We start from the raw sequence: 19,309 nt of genomic DNA, 5'->3' as shown, positions 1-19,309 counted from the left end.
TTGCTTCCGGGCCTTGATAAGTAGTTTCCCCCACGTAAAAAAAATCCTATCCGATCTTATGTTAATTCTGGTAAAGTACTTTCCATGTGCATATAAAAGAAAATTAACAATATTTTTCCTGAATTTCAATGTATAATAGGATATCTAATGTAGTAATTTTGTTATTTTCATGTCATTTTGGCAGTATTTTACTGTTTTGCTATCGATGCAAGAATACCGAGTATCAATCATTAAAGTGCAATCGTACAAACATGTAAAATTCTAGAAAATATTTATGTAAATAATTCAACCGATTCTAATTCAAGCAATTATCGCAAATTCATTGCAAACGGTGTAAAAATGGCCGGTCAATATGTAGTCATGACATTTCTGTGGAGAATTCTGAAACTTTGATAATGGTATCAACAAGGGATACACGCAGAAATATCTTTATATTAGCTTTATCTTTGTTGATGTGTTGAAAAGATTCATTTATATCTGAAATGAGAATACGTTAGCAGGATGCACGGGATTTAAATCCCTTTCCAAAACAGCAATACAATCTGAAAGAAATGAGAACGAGAATCAAAATAAAGCAAAAAAGGAGATTCAATCAAATAAAGTAAAAAGGATTAGACATAAGTTTGAATCAAATTATATGCTGATACGTATTCATCCGTTGGGAAATTACTCGTTCGATTGCCTTTTCAAGGATTAAGCGTGTCAGCATGAGATAGGATCTCCAACGATTACATAATCTGAATATATTAGATAAAATTGGCAATATCTTTTGGTTTGATTTGTAGCCAATTTAACATACGTTTATGCAAAAGGCAATGCGTTTGCTAATCAAAAATAGAGAAAGAAACGACCACGAAACTAGGTTCGAAAATCACGGCAGTCCGAATGATTACAATTGTTTAAGAAAGAAATATATGTGTGTATATATTTCAATTATTTTACATCAGAAAATGTTTTGAACTTAGAATCCATATCGGATCAAATCGGGACGGAGTAAAAGTTACATAGTAGTGAGGGTTCGTAATTATGTCTTATTTTCTAGAATAAAAAAAATAGTGCATGCAACCTGAAAAAATAGATAAAAAGTGGAATGAAATTAATTCGAAACAAAAAAAACACAAAATAGTGACATTATGGAGAGATTATGTGGTGGCATAATATATTTATGTTCTATTTGATTTTGTCGAGAACGAGCCGAAATGTTATAAAAACGAATAAAGGCATAGAGGCATGGAAGAATCGTAGGGAGATTTGACTGTATTAGCAAGAAACACATTTTCCCCATCCTCCTTCATTATGTTTTGAATTTAACAAACACACTCCCGTTTAGTATTTAATTTTATTTCTGCAATGAGTACTTCTGACTCGTATGTGTTTACATATGAATACTTTTTTTGATAAATATGAACAGTCATTAACGAAATGCAAATAACTACATCGATTGCACGAAAACGAGGTTTTATATTCTGTAAATTATTTTTGTAGCTATGTCTCGATATGTGTGATTTTTTATATAATTCCCTGTCTTTGTGATCTTCTCCCTTAAAATTACTGATTCTTCTGTAAATATCAAAGTGAATAGAAGGTTTGTAGTTTCACTCTGTAATATACTATTATAAGTTATTTAAACATTGATCAAATCCTACTTTAGTTACCTAAATTAGTTTTAGCATTGTTAAAATACCTTAATTTTCTAAACAAATTTTCATTACAAAAAACAACAAATCTATACTATTCAATGAAAGCTATGTAAACCCCATAAATGTATTATTCCGCCCTGCTTATGTATATCTTTATTTTTTTTAAAATCACTTGTTATACGTTGTGATGTATTTCCATTCTATAAATTTCAGGCGGTACCGCAACCTCATAATGTAATTATACCTTTGTTCATCAAACTTAAACGTACTTATCAAAGTATAATTACGCGGATAGATATCAAAAGTCATTTTGCAAGTATTCTTATGCATGTATATATACAAACAACTCGTAACACGTTTCTAGTTGTTTATTTCCTATGTTTGTGGAATGGCCGCGTACATAGACACCACAATTTTAATTAATCCCGCCTGTTCAAAATGTAACATACCTATTTTGGATTCTAATACCTCAGCACTCACTGCATGTTGAGAGTTGAGTATAATAGTGTAATACCGACCTTACTTGAACAGAGGAATTTACACCGATTAGCACTATAATTAGCGCTAGTAATTCCAACACCGGTGAAAGAGAGGCGACTGCACTTCAACTGCTAGTCGAGTGCCCATCAGATATACACGTTTTCCTGTCTTTGTACATTATTGTTAATACAATTCTTTCTTAATATTACCTCGAATTGATTGTTCTTATTGTATCTGTTTTTCCACGACACAACAAATTGGCGACAAGGAATCAAAACGACCGCCACTGCAGAGAATCACCTGAAGTGATTGGAATAACGATTTGGATAATCCTTACGGCAGAACACCTTTTTCATTTCAACAGATATTTGGATACGTAAAGATTAACAGCGAATTGATTAATACAATAGTAATTTTGCGACGGGAAAACAAAACTTGTTACCAAAATCTACAGCGAAAAACGCGAATGCTGTCAATTATTTTATAATTGAAGACGCTTAACAAGTGTTAAGAAAGGGAAAATGGTTCATTTCTTCTTAACCAGAATGAATTTTTCCTACTGTAAGAATGTTTGTCCGCGAAGATAAATGTTCAAAACCAACTAGCAAATACCATGTAAGCTTATCGCTATTTCGATAACATCTGGGATTTGAAAAAAAAAAAAAAAAAAAAAAAAAAACAATATTGACTTTGTCAAGTGAAAAAAGAGACAAACCGTGAAAAAGAAATATTCGCGTAGTCATTTGTGCTCATTAAACCCGTAAAGAATAAAGACATTTTTCCGAAACGCAAAGAGGGCAAAAAAAAAGTTTCCCATACGAATTCGTCGGATATTTGATGCGACGAGTTTTATTTTTGCTACGTAAAAACGCGTGCAAATAAAAAAAAATGTTAGATACATGTTATTTCGCTGGATTGTTTCTAGTAAGACTAGAAATATAGTGTTCAACAAATTAAGGTACAAAAGGACTGCTAAACTTTTGTTATTAAAACAAAAGAATTGGGAAAGAAAGCTTGGTTGTTTTATTTTTGTTTTGTTGTTTTGGCTAGAAGATATATATTTTTAATACAAGCGTAAATTGTAAACTAAATTCGTATGATGGATTGAACACGAATATATTTTTAATACAAGCGTAAATTGTAAACTAAATTCGTATGATGGATGGAACATTCAAAGATTCATTGTTGGAATAGTTCCAATTTCAATCAACAACAAATAGAAAGAGAATAGAGAATAAACAAGCATTGTAAGAAAAATGCTGCAACAATACAAAACGCTTCGGGGAAATATTGATGAAAACACAGGAGGAACAAAGAAAAATTCTGGAGGCGACACAGTTAACTAAAGCGGACAATAATCATAACGCATTTTCTCAAACAACTGTGTGGGCCGCTATTGAAAATTTAAATTATAATCCAGAAGACAATTTCCAGTGGGGATCGCTGTTTATTATTTAACTTCATCCCAGAGAGTGCGATGGCAACCTTTTCCTTTGGTAAACAGACTGACTTCCAAAATCCCAACAAGTGAGGCACTAACTGTAATTAGGGACACACAAGCTGCGGACCCTTCCATACAAGAGCAGACGTGTGTACCATTGCCGAACATAATGGAAATGCCCACCTTCTGCATGGAATCATCCTACTTCAGAATGGGTACTGAAATATATCGAAAAGCAGAAGGTCTGCATATGAGTTCGCCGTTGTCACCGGTAGTGGCGAATATATACATGGAATACTTCGAAGACATGGAATTATGTTTATCTCCCTTCTAGCCAACAATGTGGCTCAGATACGTTGATGACACCTTAATACTCTGGCCTCATCCGGAAGATTCCCAGATTCTACTGGATCATGTGAACACAATAGAACCGTCCATAAAGTTCACAATGGAGAAGGAAACAAATAACCAACTGGCCATTCTGGATATACTCAAAGCACGCACAGAGTATGGATTCAAGATATCTGTGTATCGAAAGAACACCTTAACCGAACAATACCTAAACTTCACCTCCCATCACCCATACAGTGTCAAATATGAAATCGCACGTTGTCTACAACACCGATCACATACAATAAGTAGCGATCCTCATGCGTACCACCCAGAAATGACTAGGCCAAGATATACCCTTCGACGAAACAACTACCCCGATAGCACACTATCCATTAGAGGAAACAATAGAGTAAGTGAAGATAGTGAGTGACAAACCCGTCCAACGGTTTGCCTACCATACATACAGGGCGTCTCCGAATGAATTCAAAACATATGTGCCGGTTACAACATCATGGCTATACTTATAAGTGAGTCAACTCTAAGAAGACACCTAGTCAAAATAAAGCCACCAATGGAGGAGCACCAGACAAAGAACTGCATATATTACATCCCAGCAGTTGCAGCAAGGTTTACAAGGGTGAAACATGCCACCCTCTTAATGTAAGGTTGGAGGAACATCGACTAGAGGGGAGACGGAAAAGTTGGGTATAGCCTACCATGTATGGAAGGAAAAGGGCGGACATCGCCCTCTCTGGAATGAAGTTAAAATAATAAATAGTGACCCTTACTGGAAAGTGCGAAAACTCAAAGAAACAACACACATGCTAGGACTTAACAACTTCCTGAGCAAACCGAGTATAGAACTGAAGACAATTTGGGAACCTATAATCATAAGAGATAACCTAGAATAACAACTTAGGTTTAACAGTCCCAAAAATTGACACATCATCGTCCTAGTGACACGTGGCTGAGGCGACTAAGACGTTGGCACAGACATTGAAGAAGAAAGGGTTGGGTTCAAAATTTAAAAAAAACAGTTCCCGAGTTCTAGATACACCTGAAGAATATCAAGGGATGATACGGCGGAAACGTAGTGGAAAACACACCGAAGATGAGGAAGAGACTCCAAAAAACGAAATCCATTTTGATATCACCTCAGCCCAGAACTATACACAATTGAATAAAGATGTCTGGCGAAAACTAACCGAATTTAAAACTACAACTCTTGAGGGAGGACTGTGAACGGCGTATTGCGTTGAAACAAGATAATCATATTATAGAGGAAAGCGGAGTGTCGCATATTAAAAATATCCCTCAAATGTAAAATTCGACTTCAAAAAATAACCAGAGAAAGAAACAAGGAAAAGATCCACCTGGACCATATTGGAGGTGTGAAAATAAACATTGGTACAACGAGTGCCCCCACAAATTCAAATGTAACAACTGCCACCAGAAATCGCATAAAGCATCGCATTGTAGAAAAAACTCTGGTAGGAAGACATCCATTAAACTTACGAAAATTGAACAAAATAGCCGGAAATATGAACAGGTCAAAATGTGTAAGAAGAAAGTAAGGCTACGGCTTGATAGTTGGTCTGACATTTCAATTATTAAGGTGCAGCCATTGAAGAAACTTGCGAGGCCTCCTAGGATTAAATCACACAAAACGGCGAGAAGCTTCAGTGGCGAAAAGATACCTTCGAAGTAGAATTATTGATGAATATGTTTTTTTCTGGAACAGGGCAAAAAAAGCTAGACTGTTTTGTCATGCGAACATAAACAATCTCTTTGGAACTGATCTATTCGAAAATTTTAGACTATGGGATCTGCCTTAAGCTCATTTTACCAAAAGATTGAGGATTCGAATGTGGAAACAAAAAACTTAAGAGCTAGGTAAAAGATAATTTCCCAGACTTATTCTCAGGGGGTTTGGGAAGGTGTATAAAAGTAAATGAAAGCCGGTGTTTCAAAAGAAATGAAATGTTCCATACGCCGCTATCGAACAGATAGACGGTGAATAAGAAAGACTCGAAAACATGGGTGTCATCGGAAAAATTGATCACTGTGAGTGAGCTGCACCAACGGTTTACATCCAAAAGAAGAGTAAGGAGAATTGGGTTTGTGCCGACTTCCCGACAGGCTTAAACAGGGCATTACAAGAGCATTATCCTCTTCTTACCCCTGAAAAGATATTTGCGAAACTGAATGGAGGAAAATATTGTTCTTAAGCCGACATCAGTGACGCGTACTTACAAGTCCCAGTCGATGAGGAATGTTCAAACCTGCTATATAAGGTATTGTACAAGTTTAAAAGACTTCCTTTCGTGTTCGCCGCTGTGATTTTTCAGCAAATTATTGAAATTATGTTAAATACGTTTGATTCCCCAGTAGGGTAACTGAACGATGTGTTAATGAAACATGCTAGCAAAGAATAACATAAAGCTCATGTAAACCAAGTTTTCAAAAGGATCCAGGATTATGGATTTAAATAAAACAGGAAAATGTACATTTTTCATGGAGAAAATAAACTACTTGTGGCAAACTATCGAAAAACATGGAAGAAGGCCGGCTCAAGATAGATCGAGTGCAATAAAGAATATACCTGCCCCAGACAATATTGCACCTTTACAAAGTTTCTTAGGTTTGTCAAATTACTATAATGTATTTGTGCCAATTATGCATAAACTAAGGGCGCCTTTAAATGAACTGTTCAGGAACGACCAATAATGGGTCTGGACACAAGAGTGCGAAGATACATTTGGGGAAATTAAAGAGACTTTAACATCTGACATGTTTCTGGCACATTATACTCCGAAGCATGAAATTATTGCAAGCGATGCCAGTTCCTATGGAATGGGAGCATGCATTTTACACAAAATGGATGATGTAAAAGTGAAGCCGAGAACACATTTATCCTGATCATTTTGCCAGCGAAAATTGAAAAAGAGGTGCTAAGCATTATATTCGCGGTAAAGAAATTTCATCGTTCCCTGCACGGTAGGCAATTTCTGTTACCTACAGACCAAAAACTATTATTACCGAGTTTCGGATCGAAAAAAAGGACTACCACAACATACGGCGAATAGACTCCAAAAATGGGATACCATACTTCTGAATTACAATTTTCAAATGGAGTATGTACCCTCTAAAACTTTCCTCATTCAGACGAGTTATCGAGGTTAATACATAAGCAAACAGAACCATTGAAGAATATGCTAATAGCAGCAATTCATGCGGACGTTGAAGTAAAAAAATACGTTATGTGACACAATAAGAGCACTTCCGGTATTCCCTGATGAGATTAAGAGTAAGGCGGAGGCAGACGAACTTATTATACGTACGAAAGAAAGGATCAGCAATAACGAACTGGATGAAGAAATTTATTCAATTTCCGATAACGTCCTGTTATATAGAGACAGGATCGTAATTCCTGCGACATTACAGAAAATAATGCTCAAGGAATTCAATGTAGGACATCCAGGTATATCAGGATGAAAAGCCTTATGCTCTCTTTCGTTTATTGGCCAAACATAGGTAAGTATATAGACGAAAAATAAGGGAGTGTGGAGGATGCGCATTAGCTATGAACGCTCCTCCGACTCAATTCGGATCGTGGGCAAAACCGGACCGAGCTTGGTCTAGGATTCATTTAGTTTTTGCAGGACCGCTAGATTGGTTCTACAATTTGATTGTTGTAGAGATCCTATCTACATAACCACAAGTAATTAAATATAACAATCCGAGATCCGAAGTTACTATCAACTTCCAGTATGAACTGTTCACTAAGTTTGAAGTAGTAGACTGCATTGTTACAGAGAATGCAACGCAATTTTCGTCTACTGAATTTAAAAATTTTTGCGAGGATAATTTAACCGTGCATATAATTACTCCGCCATACCACGAAAGAAGTAATGGACAAGCAGAGAAGTTCGTTGACACATTCTAGAGAGCTCTGAAAAATATAGTGTGTCGCCGACGGATGTTAATCCAACAGTTTTACAAGTCTACAGAGTCACTTCGAATGGAAACATCGAAATGTCGATGACACCTACTGAGGGTATGTTCGGACGCAAGGTTATATCGATTTTTCACAAGTTGTTACCAAACCAGGATAGGCCAAACCTAAAAAAACGATATAAAAAAAGTATAAATGTGTTGATAGAGACTTCTACACGATTAACAAAAATAATAAGACTTTCTGGGAGTCCGGCATTATTGAGAAACAAATAGGCAACAGGTCTACATGATTAAGAGACCATACTTCGTACACACACTAACCAAATTCGGAAAAGATACTCGAACAGCGAGGTGACCCGATCCCCCGAGGAGGACATCATGGACACAGTGTTTGATACTTTTCAGGTGTCTATACCAGAGAGAGAGCTCCGGAGAATAGAAGATCAAACAGAAAAGGGAAATCAACAGAATTGATTTGAGTGAACCCAAAACAAAACCATTACTAATCCCAGCCGGGATTATTTGAAAGGGGATGTTATACCGGTCTTCCTTGAACAGAGGAATTTACACGGATTAGCACTATAATTAGCGCTAATAATTCCAACACCGGTGAGAGAGATGCGACAGCACTTCAACTGCTACCCGAATGCCCAGCAGATGTACACTCTTTCCTATCTTTGTACATTATGGTTTATACACTTGGTCCTTAACCGAACCTCCACTTGATTGTTCTTATTTACTGTTGTTCCACGAGACAACAAATAATAAACGATATAAGAGCCTATTCATGAACAGACAGCTACAGACATATTTATAATAAAAATATATGCACGTAGGGTAAACATCTATAATTAAAAAAAGAGTGAGTACAGCTGGTTCTTTAAATTATATAGCAATTATGAAATATGAATATTGTATATAACTTTTGGTAGCTCTTCGTACTTTGGCTTAAAATATTTCGAAAAAAAAAAGATATTATTTGGAGGAGATTTACACTACGATACATTAGATAAAATGATAATAATATGTTCCTTGTATGTTTTAATCATACGTAACCAATATATTTGAGATACTAAATATTTAAATAGATTAATACTATAAATGTCGAATATGTAATTACATTGTACAATACATTTAGTCCAAATAAAATACATAAGATTTTTGAGTACTGCAATGAGGAAATGTGTCAGAGTGTTACAACTTGGAATCCTTGTTTTGTGTTCAGGACATTTATCAACAACATCAAATGAAAATGCGTTTAGTGAATTATATTCAGGGTACCCCACTTAAAACTTGCCTAAAAATATTATAGAGGGGAAGAACATTGTAAAAATCACATGAAGGATTGTTTTAAATTATCTGCAGTGTAATAAAATATGCTGGAAGTGTTCTGATTTGACATATATAGATTTCCGAAAACGTTTCACAACGTTTGCAGATATTTACTATAGGCCATTTCTTTCTGATAGCGTAATTTTGTTTCTCTAGAGTTTGAGTATTTTATGCATAAACATTTGTTTTACTTGTTCAAAGAGAAAAATACATGATGGCAGGTCCTTGGAAGATGAAGGCCATAATTATTTTCTTATTGTTCTCTTTTCTGTCAGAAACTCCTGTCAGTGATCTGTGAAACGCAAAACATGTAGCGCTATTTGGTTTCTTAGTCTGTCAGTTGGTCGTTAAGATTTTTAAGCGGGGCACCATATATATAAAGAGATCAGGTTTATAGAATGTTTTACAAAATATATTTTAGACGGCAGAACACCTAACCTACAACATAAGATTCATACATATACCCATGCATATATATATATATATATATATATATATATATATATATATATATATATATATATATATATATATATATGTACAAATATATATATGTATATATATGTATCTTTATATATATATACACACATATACATATATTACATATCAATGTATATTACATTTATTTTATACACCTATCTCTCTCGATCTCTCTGTTTCCCCTTTCTCTCTCTCTCTGTCTCTCTCTTTCTCTCTCTCTCTCTCTCTATATATATATATATATATATATATATATATATTATGAATGACAAACATCTGTATTGATATTTTAAGGATACTGACCATTTTACAAATTATTCATTTTATTTAATTTGCATTTACAATTTTGAAATATCTGTTTTGTAGCACAGCATCCTAAACTTAATTATTTACCCAATAAGTGGATCTGTTCTGCCCTTGACTTGTCAGAAAAGATATCAACAATGAATCAATAAAAATGAAACAAAATGCGTTCAGACATGATTAAAAAATCGAACATTATAGTTTGCTTACATCACGCAATTTTCCTATTGTCATTAAGTCATTATATGCTCTGTAATTGACGTTTTCAAAAAAAAAAAAAGGATTGGTACATGATAATAAGAAATATCATTGAATAAACATATTTCTACAGAAATATATATATATATATATATATATATATATATATATATATACATATATATATGTGTGTGTGTGTGTGTGTGTGTGTGTGTATATACACATAGAACAACTTTTCACGTAAAGGAAAGATTTTAAAAAAACAACTTTTCCAATTCAAAAGTGTATAAATATAAATAAAGGACTATATATAAATAGAAAAATAAAACTTAATATTCGCTTTTATCTCCTATTGCTTCTTTTAAATACCGGATTTTTGTTCAATTCTCAAATATCCTTATTTTACATATATATATATATATATATATATATATATATATATATATATATGTATATATATATATATATATATATTTGAAGCTGTTTCTCTTTCTCTATTATTCATTTAATATTTGTTCTAACATATATATATATGTGTGTGTGTATGTGTGTGGGGGGGGTTGTGTGCGTGTGTGAGTGAGTGTGTGTCCGTGTGTATACATTTATAGAAGAGAAATATCATATGCATAAATAGGTAAGTACAGATAGAATACATAGATATATAAATGTTTTAATTATATCCAACTGACGCAACATATGCATGGATCCTTTATAATTTTTAAATGTATATATATATATATATATATATATATATATATACATATATATATATATACATATATCGAGATGTATATAGTTTTTTATAGTTAAATACGAATAGAATATGCAAGAACTGTTTATTAATTAGTAAATAAAAGTATAACCCACTAGCAGAAGTTCTTGTTTTCTGCGTTAAAATACATCCTTCAGAAATGTACTCTGATTTATGATTGAATGAATAGTTATAAAAATGTATGCTGCGTCTAAAAGATTATTTCAATATTTAGGTATATAAATCACAGCAAAATATTAAAATATAAATGTACTATCTTGTGGAATATTTTTTGGGTGTGTTTTTTTTGGGCGTAGCGTTGCTTAGAGTAAAACACAATTTTTTAAAGAAAAAAACAACAAAAAAATGTATTATTCGCACCATTGTGCTATTCCAGAATACCTTTAAATTATTGACATTATATGAAACGAGAGTTTAATTCTCATGTAGGGAACAGCCCCCACTCATGCAATCTCAATTTTCGCAATAACCAAAATTAAGAATTTAATGTAATATTTTTAAATGCTTTAAATAAGAAATTATAAAATTATCTAATATACAACTCAAGACTTAAATATAAGATTGTAACGCATACCCGCAAAAATATAAAAAATACTACCATGCATATTTATTTAGATACTACTAGAAAATATATTTAGCTTTTTTATTGTTAAAAATCTCAAAAGAAAAGCATTTAATTTCGCTCATTAATTCAATTTGGGAAGTTTTTCCAAAGATACCTAAAATAGTCTAGAATTTTGGTTACAGCTTTAAAAAACTTAATTTATGAAAGCGTTTTGCGTTGATTCGAAGGCAAGGTTATAAACGACTTATGAGACATGTGTACATTTTAGTTTGTATATTTCTCATTGAAAATCTTATTTATATATAATATTTCTAGTATTGTCAGTATGAGTGAATATGAAAAGTTGTTCTTACTACCTATACTAGAAGCACCGATATTTATCTATCTGTTGTTGAAACAAACCTTCTTGTAAATGCAAACTATAAACTGTTAGTATTTCTATCTTGTGACATAATTATAGATATTGAGAATGGCAGACATATGAGAAACTGAACTAAAATCATGTTGGCAAGTATTATATGATTTTGAGGAATAGAAACATTTACACCGTTTTTTTTCTTGATAAGGACCTTCTAGCTTCACATACACTTTTTTATCATGTTATCTCCTGAGTAAAGATGTTTATCTCTATTACCAAAACTTTCATCAACCAAAAAATGCCATGGGTTACATGTTGGTAAATTGAATCGGCTAACATGCTCAAGGGATTAATTATCTGCATTAATAACTAAATATAAAAATATATACTCCTTTTATTTAAAAAAAAATCGAGTTTCAGTTATTTGGCTCCAATCTTGTTCAATAGGTATCTTATTTTATTTTCAAATTTAACTCAGCGCCTCTCATGGATATAAATAAAAAAAAAAACTACCCAGGTTTTCAAACCGCGCGACTACGCGTACTATCCGACTACATAAAACCCCCGCAGCTAATATCACGTGGACTTAATTCGTTGAACATTCTTCCACTCGACATCATGGCGAAGAAAAAGACGACAAAATGTATAGATTGACAAAGGAGTATATCTCCGAAATATATTTCAAAAGAACTAAACGCTCGTTTATTTTTTAAAGAAATTCGCGTTGCAATGATTTATCTCCAAACGTGTTCAATACTTATCTTATTTTATTTTAAAATTTCACTCAACCCATCTAATTGATATAAATAAAAAACTATGTGTATATATATGCATATATATGCATATATATATATAAATACATATATATATATATACATATATATATATGCATATATATATGTATATATATATATCGTCTGGAGCATATTAAAGAATATATGCATATATTCTTCAATATATCGAAAAGTCAATATTTTAGGAACCTAATTTAATTATGAATCCAATCGATTGCTATAGTCTTATATGTTCCTTATTAACGCATTAAATTGATTGGATATAAAAAAAAATGTCACTTTTCTTATTTTTCTATTCTCTAATTGAGCTAAATTCGCCGGGATTGGTGCCATTTGTTATATATTCAACTTTGCGTTTATGAGGTTACGGAATGTGAAGTATGATAATTATTTTAGTAAACGTCATATTAGTCCATCTTTTTTCATACTATGTGAGCGGTTTCTTTTCCCAAGTACTTTGATAAATCATCAATTCTAATTTTTCTAGTAATTTCTTTACCTATTATTCTTATTCTTTGTTCAGCTGATCGTGTAATTTACGTTAATTCTAATGTATTTATTTGAAAGGTGGTCCGCAACAGAGGTATATTTTAATTCGATGATGGGTTCAAGCCCATTCGGATGTCCTGTAATAAGTGTTGGTATATGTTCTGTAGGTAACATTTTATATGTTTTCCTGAAAAGTATTGATTAAAATGTTGGATTGATGTGGCTGTGGACAGGCCAGATCGACTGTTTCTATTGTGATATAAATCAGATTGCAAAATATTCCAAATATCATAAAATAAGTATAATCACACAGGGCATATTTCATTGAAATGTTCTTTTCAATTGAATGATTAATTGTGTGAAAATAATGAAGACTTTGTCAAGGATTCGTTGAAAAAGATGAATATTGACCATTTATAAAACCTTGCTGGAATAAGATATATGCAGTATAGGTATTTATCTGTATATACGTGTTATATCTACAGTGTTCTTAATAAATAATACCACAGTTGGTAACATTATGAAATATAATAGACTTTTTCCTACTAAAATTACTTTGGAATCTAGTTTAGTTTATTATAAAGATAATATATATATATATATATATATATATATATATATATATATACTGCTCGTAAACTGTTTTAATGTTTTACAATTAATCGTTGAAATCGTCTATATTCCTAATTGAGAAACCCCATCCTTCATAATTGTTAACATCATATTTCAGTGTTGTTGTTGTCTATATGTCACTATTCAAAAAATATAAAATGTTTAGGAATCACAAAACAATCTCGCACTATCACATATATGTCACATATTTACAATTCCAGACAATTTAACAGATAACCATAATTCACTTACATAAAATACTCTTGTTTATTTCCTGTATTTCTTCCGGTATAAAATAATTGTATTTATTCAGGAATAAATTCATATTGGATGCGCTTTTTTGTTCATAGTTCTGTTGTTATCTCTCACTTCTCCACATAAAAAAGCAACTAATTCAATAAGCGGGTTTCTTAATCACATTTCCTGAAGAGGAAAAAAAGTGATATTAAATCTTTTGATTTGACGCACTATTTGACATTTGAAACTTGCCAGCTGTAAAATTATCTATAACATTTTACACAGCATGAACAACGTAAGTGCATTGCCAAGCAATAAACTAACACCCACCGCTGTGTTTATGGTGAATACGGATTCAAATCAAGTAATATATCTATGTAAATAACTGTATATGTGTCGCTGGTAGGCACTGCTTTTAAAATATGTATTCTGAAAATATTATACATTCACGAGTATAACATATTTTCCATAATGTGAGTTTATTTGATACTTTATATGTGTGTTATATTTTGCTTAATATCGATATATTTATACAAAATCGTGTCTGTTATTTTGTGTCACCCTTCTACCTTCTTACTTCAAAGTGGCTGCCGTTTATTTGTTATCATTTTCAATTTCGTGTAATAAATAAATTTACCAATAATTACTCATAAATTTTTGTTTCGGTTTCAATTAGAGCTGATGACATTCAAGACATTGTTTTTAATCATAATGAATTTTGCCAAGAAATTTTCATAAGTGTGCCTTCCGGTTCGAGTATAGCTGACGGTACTTGTTAAATCTAAATATATATATATATAAAGGCAATATGTCTGTCGGTCTGCACACCTATTTTTAAACTCAGTCTCCGCCGAAACGAAAAGTCGCAGAGTTACGTTAGTGGTTTCAAAGTATTAGATTGTTCATGGACAATACAATTATAGATTTTTAGCCGGTAAAATTAGTTGTTAGTCGGTAAAAATGGGTCAAAGTTGAAACCAAAACCACTTTTATATATATATATATATATATATATATATATATATATATATATATATATATATATTCATTCATCAACGTATATTTTTAATTGCAAACAGTCCATATGCGTTTTAAATTGGTAATGTCACCAGCTTTAAATTGTAAAGTTTTACTTCTCGGTTAGGGTCTAGATGATAACACCTTAATACTTGCTTATGTGTGTGTGCTTTTTTTTACTTTTAGAAAACTGACCCTATTTTAATGTATACGGAATGTTGAACAAATTAAAATATCATATTTAAGCGCACTTAAACACCGGGAAAAGGCCGACCCAGTCCCCCGTCAGCATTTATATAATAAAATTATTATAAAATTAATGAATGTTTTACAGATATTTATTTTATGAATCTTAAGAGGGTTATATAGTTATTTACCGGTCAAAATTAGTAAAAATTTTAGACAAATCGCTTTATTATTTATCTTATATTTTTAATTTTTAATCAATTGATGTGCGTGCCAAAAACTTAAGACAAAGGTAAAGCCACCAGATTTGTAATGCTACAGTTTTACTTTCGGTTTTGCTTCTCGCTGGTGGCATCCATATACCTTTATTTTACTTTACATCACGCTTCTGTAACAATATATTCAATCTTGACAAGTTAAAATATTATATTTAAGCACATTTTAAGACCGGGCAAATCTGAGCGACTCCTCCCCGCGAATATATATATATATATATATATATATATATATATATATATATATATATATATATATATATTTATATATATATATATATATATATATATATTCGATTCAAGTGATGCACATAGATCATTTATATATATTTTTTATTTGTGGAATCACAATTTTATAATATAAAACAATCGATAGAAATTTGATTCTCTTACCATTCAACCACGGTAGTGGTTGAATATATGCTTAAGTCCGAATTTGAATGAATCGAGACACATTCAAACCCCCACCACTAATTCCGTTCGCAACCAAATTTCAAACAGGTTAGATAGTTGGATAGAACACCTCATTAGCTACACGTTGAAAAAAAATTCGAAAATTGGATAAGTAGAAAAAAGTTACAACAAAATATGTGGGTTCACAAACAGGAGAGTAAGTAAATAAGTGACTAACGCATTTTTCCATAACTTTTTTTGTATATAAATATTTTAAATATTTTTTTAAAATTTAAAAATTTTTTTAATAGCTCAATTTTTTTAACTCTCCTTATGATTTTATAGCAAAAAAATAGTAAATTTATCGATTAAAATTAAAAACCGATGAAAATCGAACTATTAATATGCTAATAATTCGCCGGTTCCAAGTTATTATTATAACTATTACTCCTAGAGCTGCTGCTGCTGCTGTGAGATTGAGTCTTGTCCATATTATCATCGTTTTTTTATAATTAAAAAAAAAAAAACTTTTTTTAAATACTAATTTTTTTTAACTCTCCTTATGATTTTATAGCAAAAAATGGTGAATTTATCGATTAAAATTAAAAACCGATGAAAATCGAACTATTAATATGCTAATAATTCGCCGGTTCCAAGTTATTATTATAACTACTACTCTTGGAGCTGCTGCTGCTGTGAGATTGTGTCTTGTCTATATTATATATATATTAGTGAAAGTGGCAGAGACAATCAGAAGAAGCCAGAAAAAATGGATAAAATAAAAGGTTTAGTTTTTATTTTATTTTATTAGAAGAAATGAAAGAAAAACATCACACCATTATTTAAACTTACTAGGAAATACTGAAAATAGTTTAAAGAGTTTTAAAGGTAAATGAAAAAAAAAGGATAAAAGCAGACGTCACTTCAAATGTCGATGACAATGAAACTTGGATAAAATAAAAGGTGTAGTTTTTATTTTATTTTATTAGGAGAAATTAAAGAAAAAACAACACAACTTTATTTAAACTGACTCGGAAATACTGAAAATAGTTTAAAGATTGTTGAATTTTTATTTTATTATTAATTTATCTCATTCGTTCAGGAAATGAAAGAGAAATATTTTTTGTAGAAAAACAGACAACATTGTCGATTATTCCTGTATTTTTCTTTGCGTGTATTTATATATATATATATAATATTAACAACGAACTTGGGATAATAATGATAATAAATATATATTTATTTAAAATAAAACAGAAAAAAATCGTCTGAAGGATATTTTTTAAAGGTAAATTAAAAAAAGGATAAAAGCAGACGCCACTTTAAATGTCGATGGTAATGGATATTGAGTTAAATCCATGGCCTATGAATAGTAATAATGGAAGTAATTATCAGGTGGGTAATAAATAAAATGAAGAAGAAATGAAAATAAAATGAACTTCAAAATAATACAAGAAAAAGAAAAATGGAAAATGGAAAAATTAAAGAACAAAATAAAGAATAATATTTTAAAAGAAAACGAGAATATCAAAAAATATAGAGAAAAAATAGAGAAGAAATAAATTTTAAAAATCGAGACTATCAAACAAATTATAGAAATAAAAATAAAGAAGAATTTAAAATTCGAAATGAAGAAAATCAAAAAAAATTAAGAGAGAAAAATAAAGAAAAATGCAATAATAAAAATAAAGATTATCAAAGAAATGTTCGATTAAAAAATAAGAATAATATCTTTTTTAGAAAGAAAAAGAAAATTTATCAAACTAATTATAAAAATAAACACAAATTAATGGAAGAACAAAAAATGAAAAAAATATGATAAGAAAAGTTTGATAAAAAATTATAAGAAGAAAATTTATTCTTGGAGAAACAAACTAAAAAATTTGTCTAGCTTTTTTCATAAAAAAGCTATTGCCATTCATAAATTGACAAAATCCTATTTATTTTACAATAATAAAATGACAAATAATATAAGAAATTATAGAAACAATTATAAAAGTGGATTGAATAAAATAACTGGAATGTATTCTAATGCTTTGGGAATTAGAAATTTGATGCTCAAAAATATAAAAATTACTGCAAACACTGTTTATAATTTTGTCCAAAAAGTTAATAAAAAAGGACTATTATCTACTTATTGGGGAGAAGAATTGTATCATGCATTCAATAATGAACATTATTTGTTTCCAAGAAATTCAGTTTAATATGTGCCTATAAGAGTTTTGGCAAAGCATAATTATGAATCTCTTGATTGTCAAACTGAAGATTGTGAGTGCAAAAAGTCAGAAATTTCTGAACCAAATATGCCAAATAACAACAATGAACATATTATTGTAGAAGAAAATGACAATCAAGTGAATGATGAAGAAAATGAAGAAGATGAAGAAATAAAACTTGAATTGGCTCGACCTTGTGATTTTAGTAATGGCTGTCCCTATGAAAAAACACGACTCGTTGAAACTGGAAAAATACATCAAATTATTACACAAATTTAACCGGATTTGACATTTGACAAATTCGCAAAATTATGAAAAAAATGGAAGAATGTTCTGGCATGCATAATGAAAATTTATATTGCATTGTTCAATCGGATTGCACTCATAGACTTGAACTCCTTAGAAGAATGGTACCACATACTCCAAGACTCAGGACTTTAGTCACTCATGTGTATAGATTAAGAGCTGTTTGCATTTGGCTGGATCTCTATGATATTTGTCTCTTAGAAGGAAATTGGCCAATGTTTGAAAAATTATTAGACTCTGAATTTTATAATCAAAATTAATAGAAAGATTGCAACAAAGAGAGAATCAAGAACATCATTCAGAAAATAATGTTGTGAAAAAATTTGTCACATTAATTAAAAATTTTAACAAAGACATGGAGAAAATGAAAATTAATTCATGTGACATTTGAAAACAAAGAGAATATGATGAATTTTTGAAAGCTTGGACTGACTGGGAAAAATAAGTTAATGAAATAATTAAAGGAAATTATATATTACCATGCAAAATTTGCAAAAATTGTAGAGGGTTTTTGAAGAAAAATAAAATCCCTACATTAGCATCAAGTAATGGATTATGAGTGGATGAAATTCCAGAAGTGTTGGAAAAATTGAACATTTATGAAAAAATCTTAATTCAAAGAGCTAAATGTTTTATTAATGTGATAAAACTTGTTCCTCAAAGATACAAAGGACCAAGTTCAGATATGGTTTCTGCTATTAAAGGAATTGCAACTCATTTGCCAATTCCAATGGAAAATATATTATGAACATCATACTGTTCAAAAAATGTATCTGACTTTACCAAATGAAAAAGACATTGAAATTAATAAAATGAAAAAAGTTGAAGGAAATTTGCTGAAAGATGATAATCCAAATTTAGATTACATGTGTTTTCCTAAAATCTTGTGCAAAGGAAGATTTGGCATGAATTACAACAGGCCATA

The 19,309-nt window shown here is 30.9% G+C and overlaps 1 protein-coding gene across 1 annotated transcript; it reads left to right on the top strand.

The window, feature by feature from the left end:
• Positions 1 to 3,901: 3,901 nt before the first annotated feature.
• Positions 3,902 to 4,324, top strand: LOC145270672 (uncharacterized). The gene has a single exon (XM_080126305.1). The coding sequence runs from the start codon at positions 3,902 to 3,904 to the stop codon at positions 4,322 to 4,324; it is 423 nt and encodes a 140-aa protein (XP_079982431.1).
• The last annotated feature ends 14,985 nt before the right edge of the window (positions 4,325 to 19,309 follow it).

The sequence above is a fragment of the Euprymna scolopes genome, chromosome 4, assembly GCF_053919585.1.
Source record: "Euprymna scolopes isolate OS-2025 chromosome 4, ASM5391958v1, whole genome shotgun sequence".
Lineage (NCBI taxonomy): Eukaryota > Metazoa > Mollusca > Cephalopoda > Sepiida > Sepiolidae > Euprymna > Euprymna scolopes.
This window is presented reverse-complemented; position numbering and strand designations above follow the sequence as displayed.

Bases quoted from the DNA above. Each gene is read 5' to 3' on its own strand.
- LOC145270672 (XM_080126305.1), top strand. From the start codon at position 3,902: ATGTGGCTCAGATACGTTGATGACACCTTAATACTCTGGCCTCATCCG.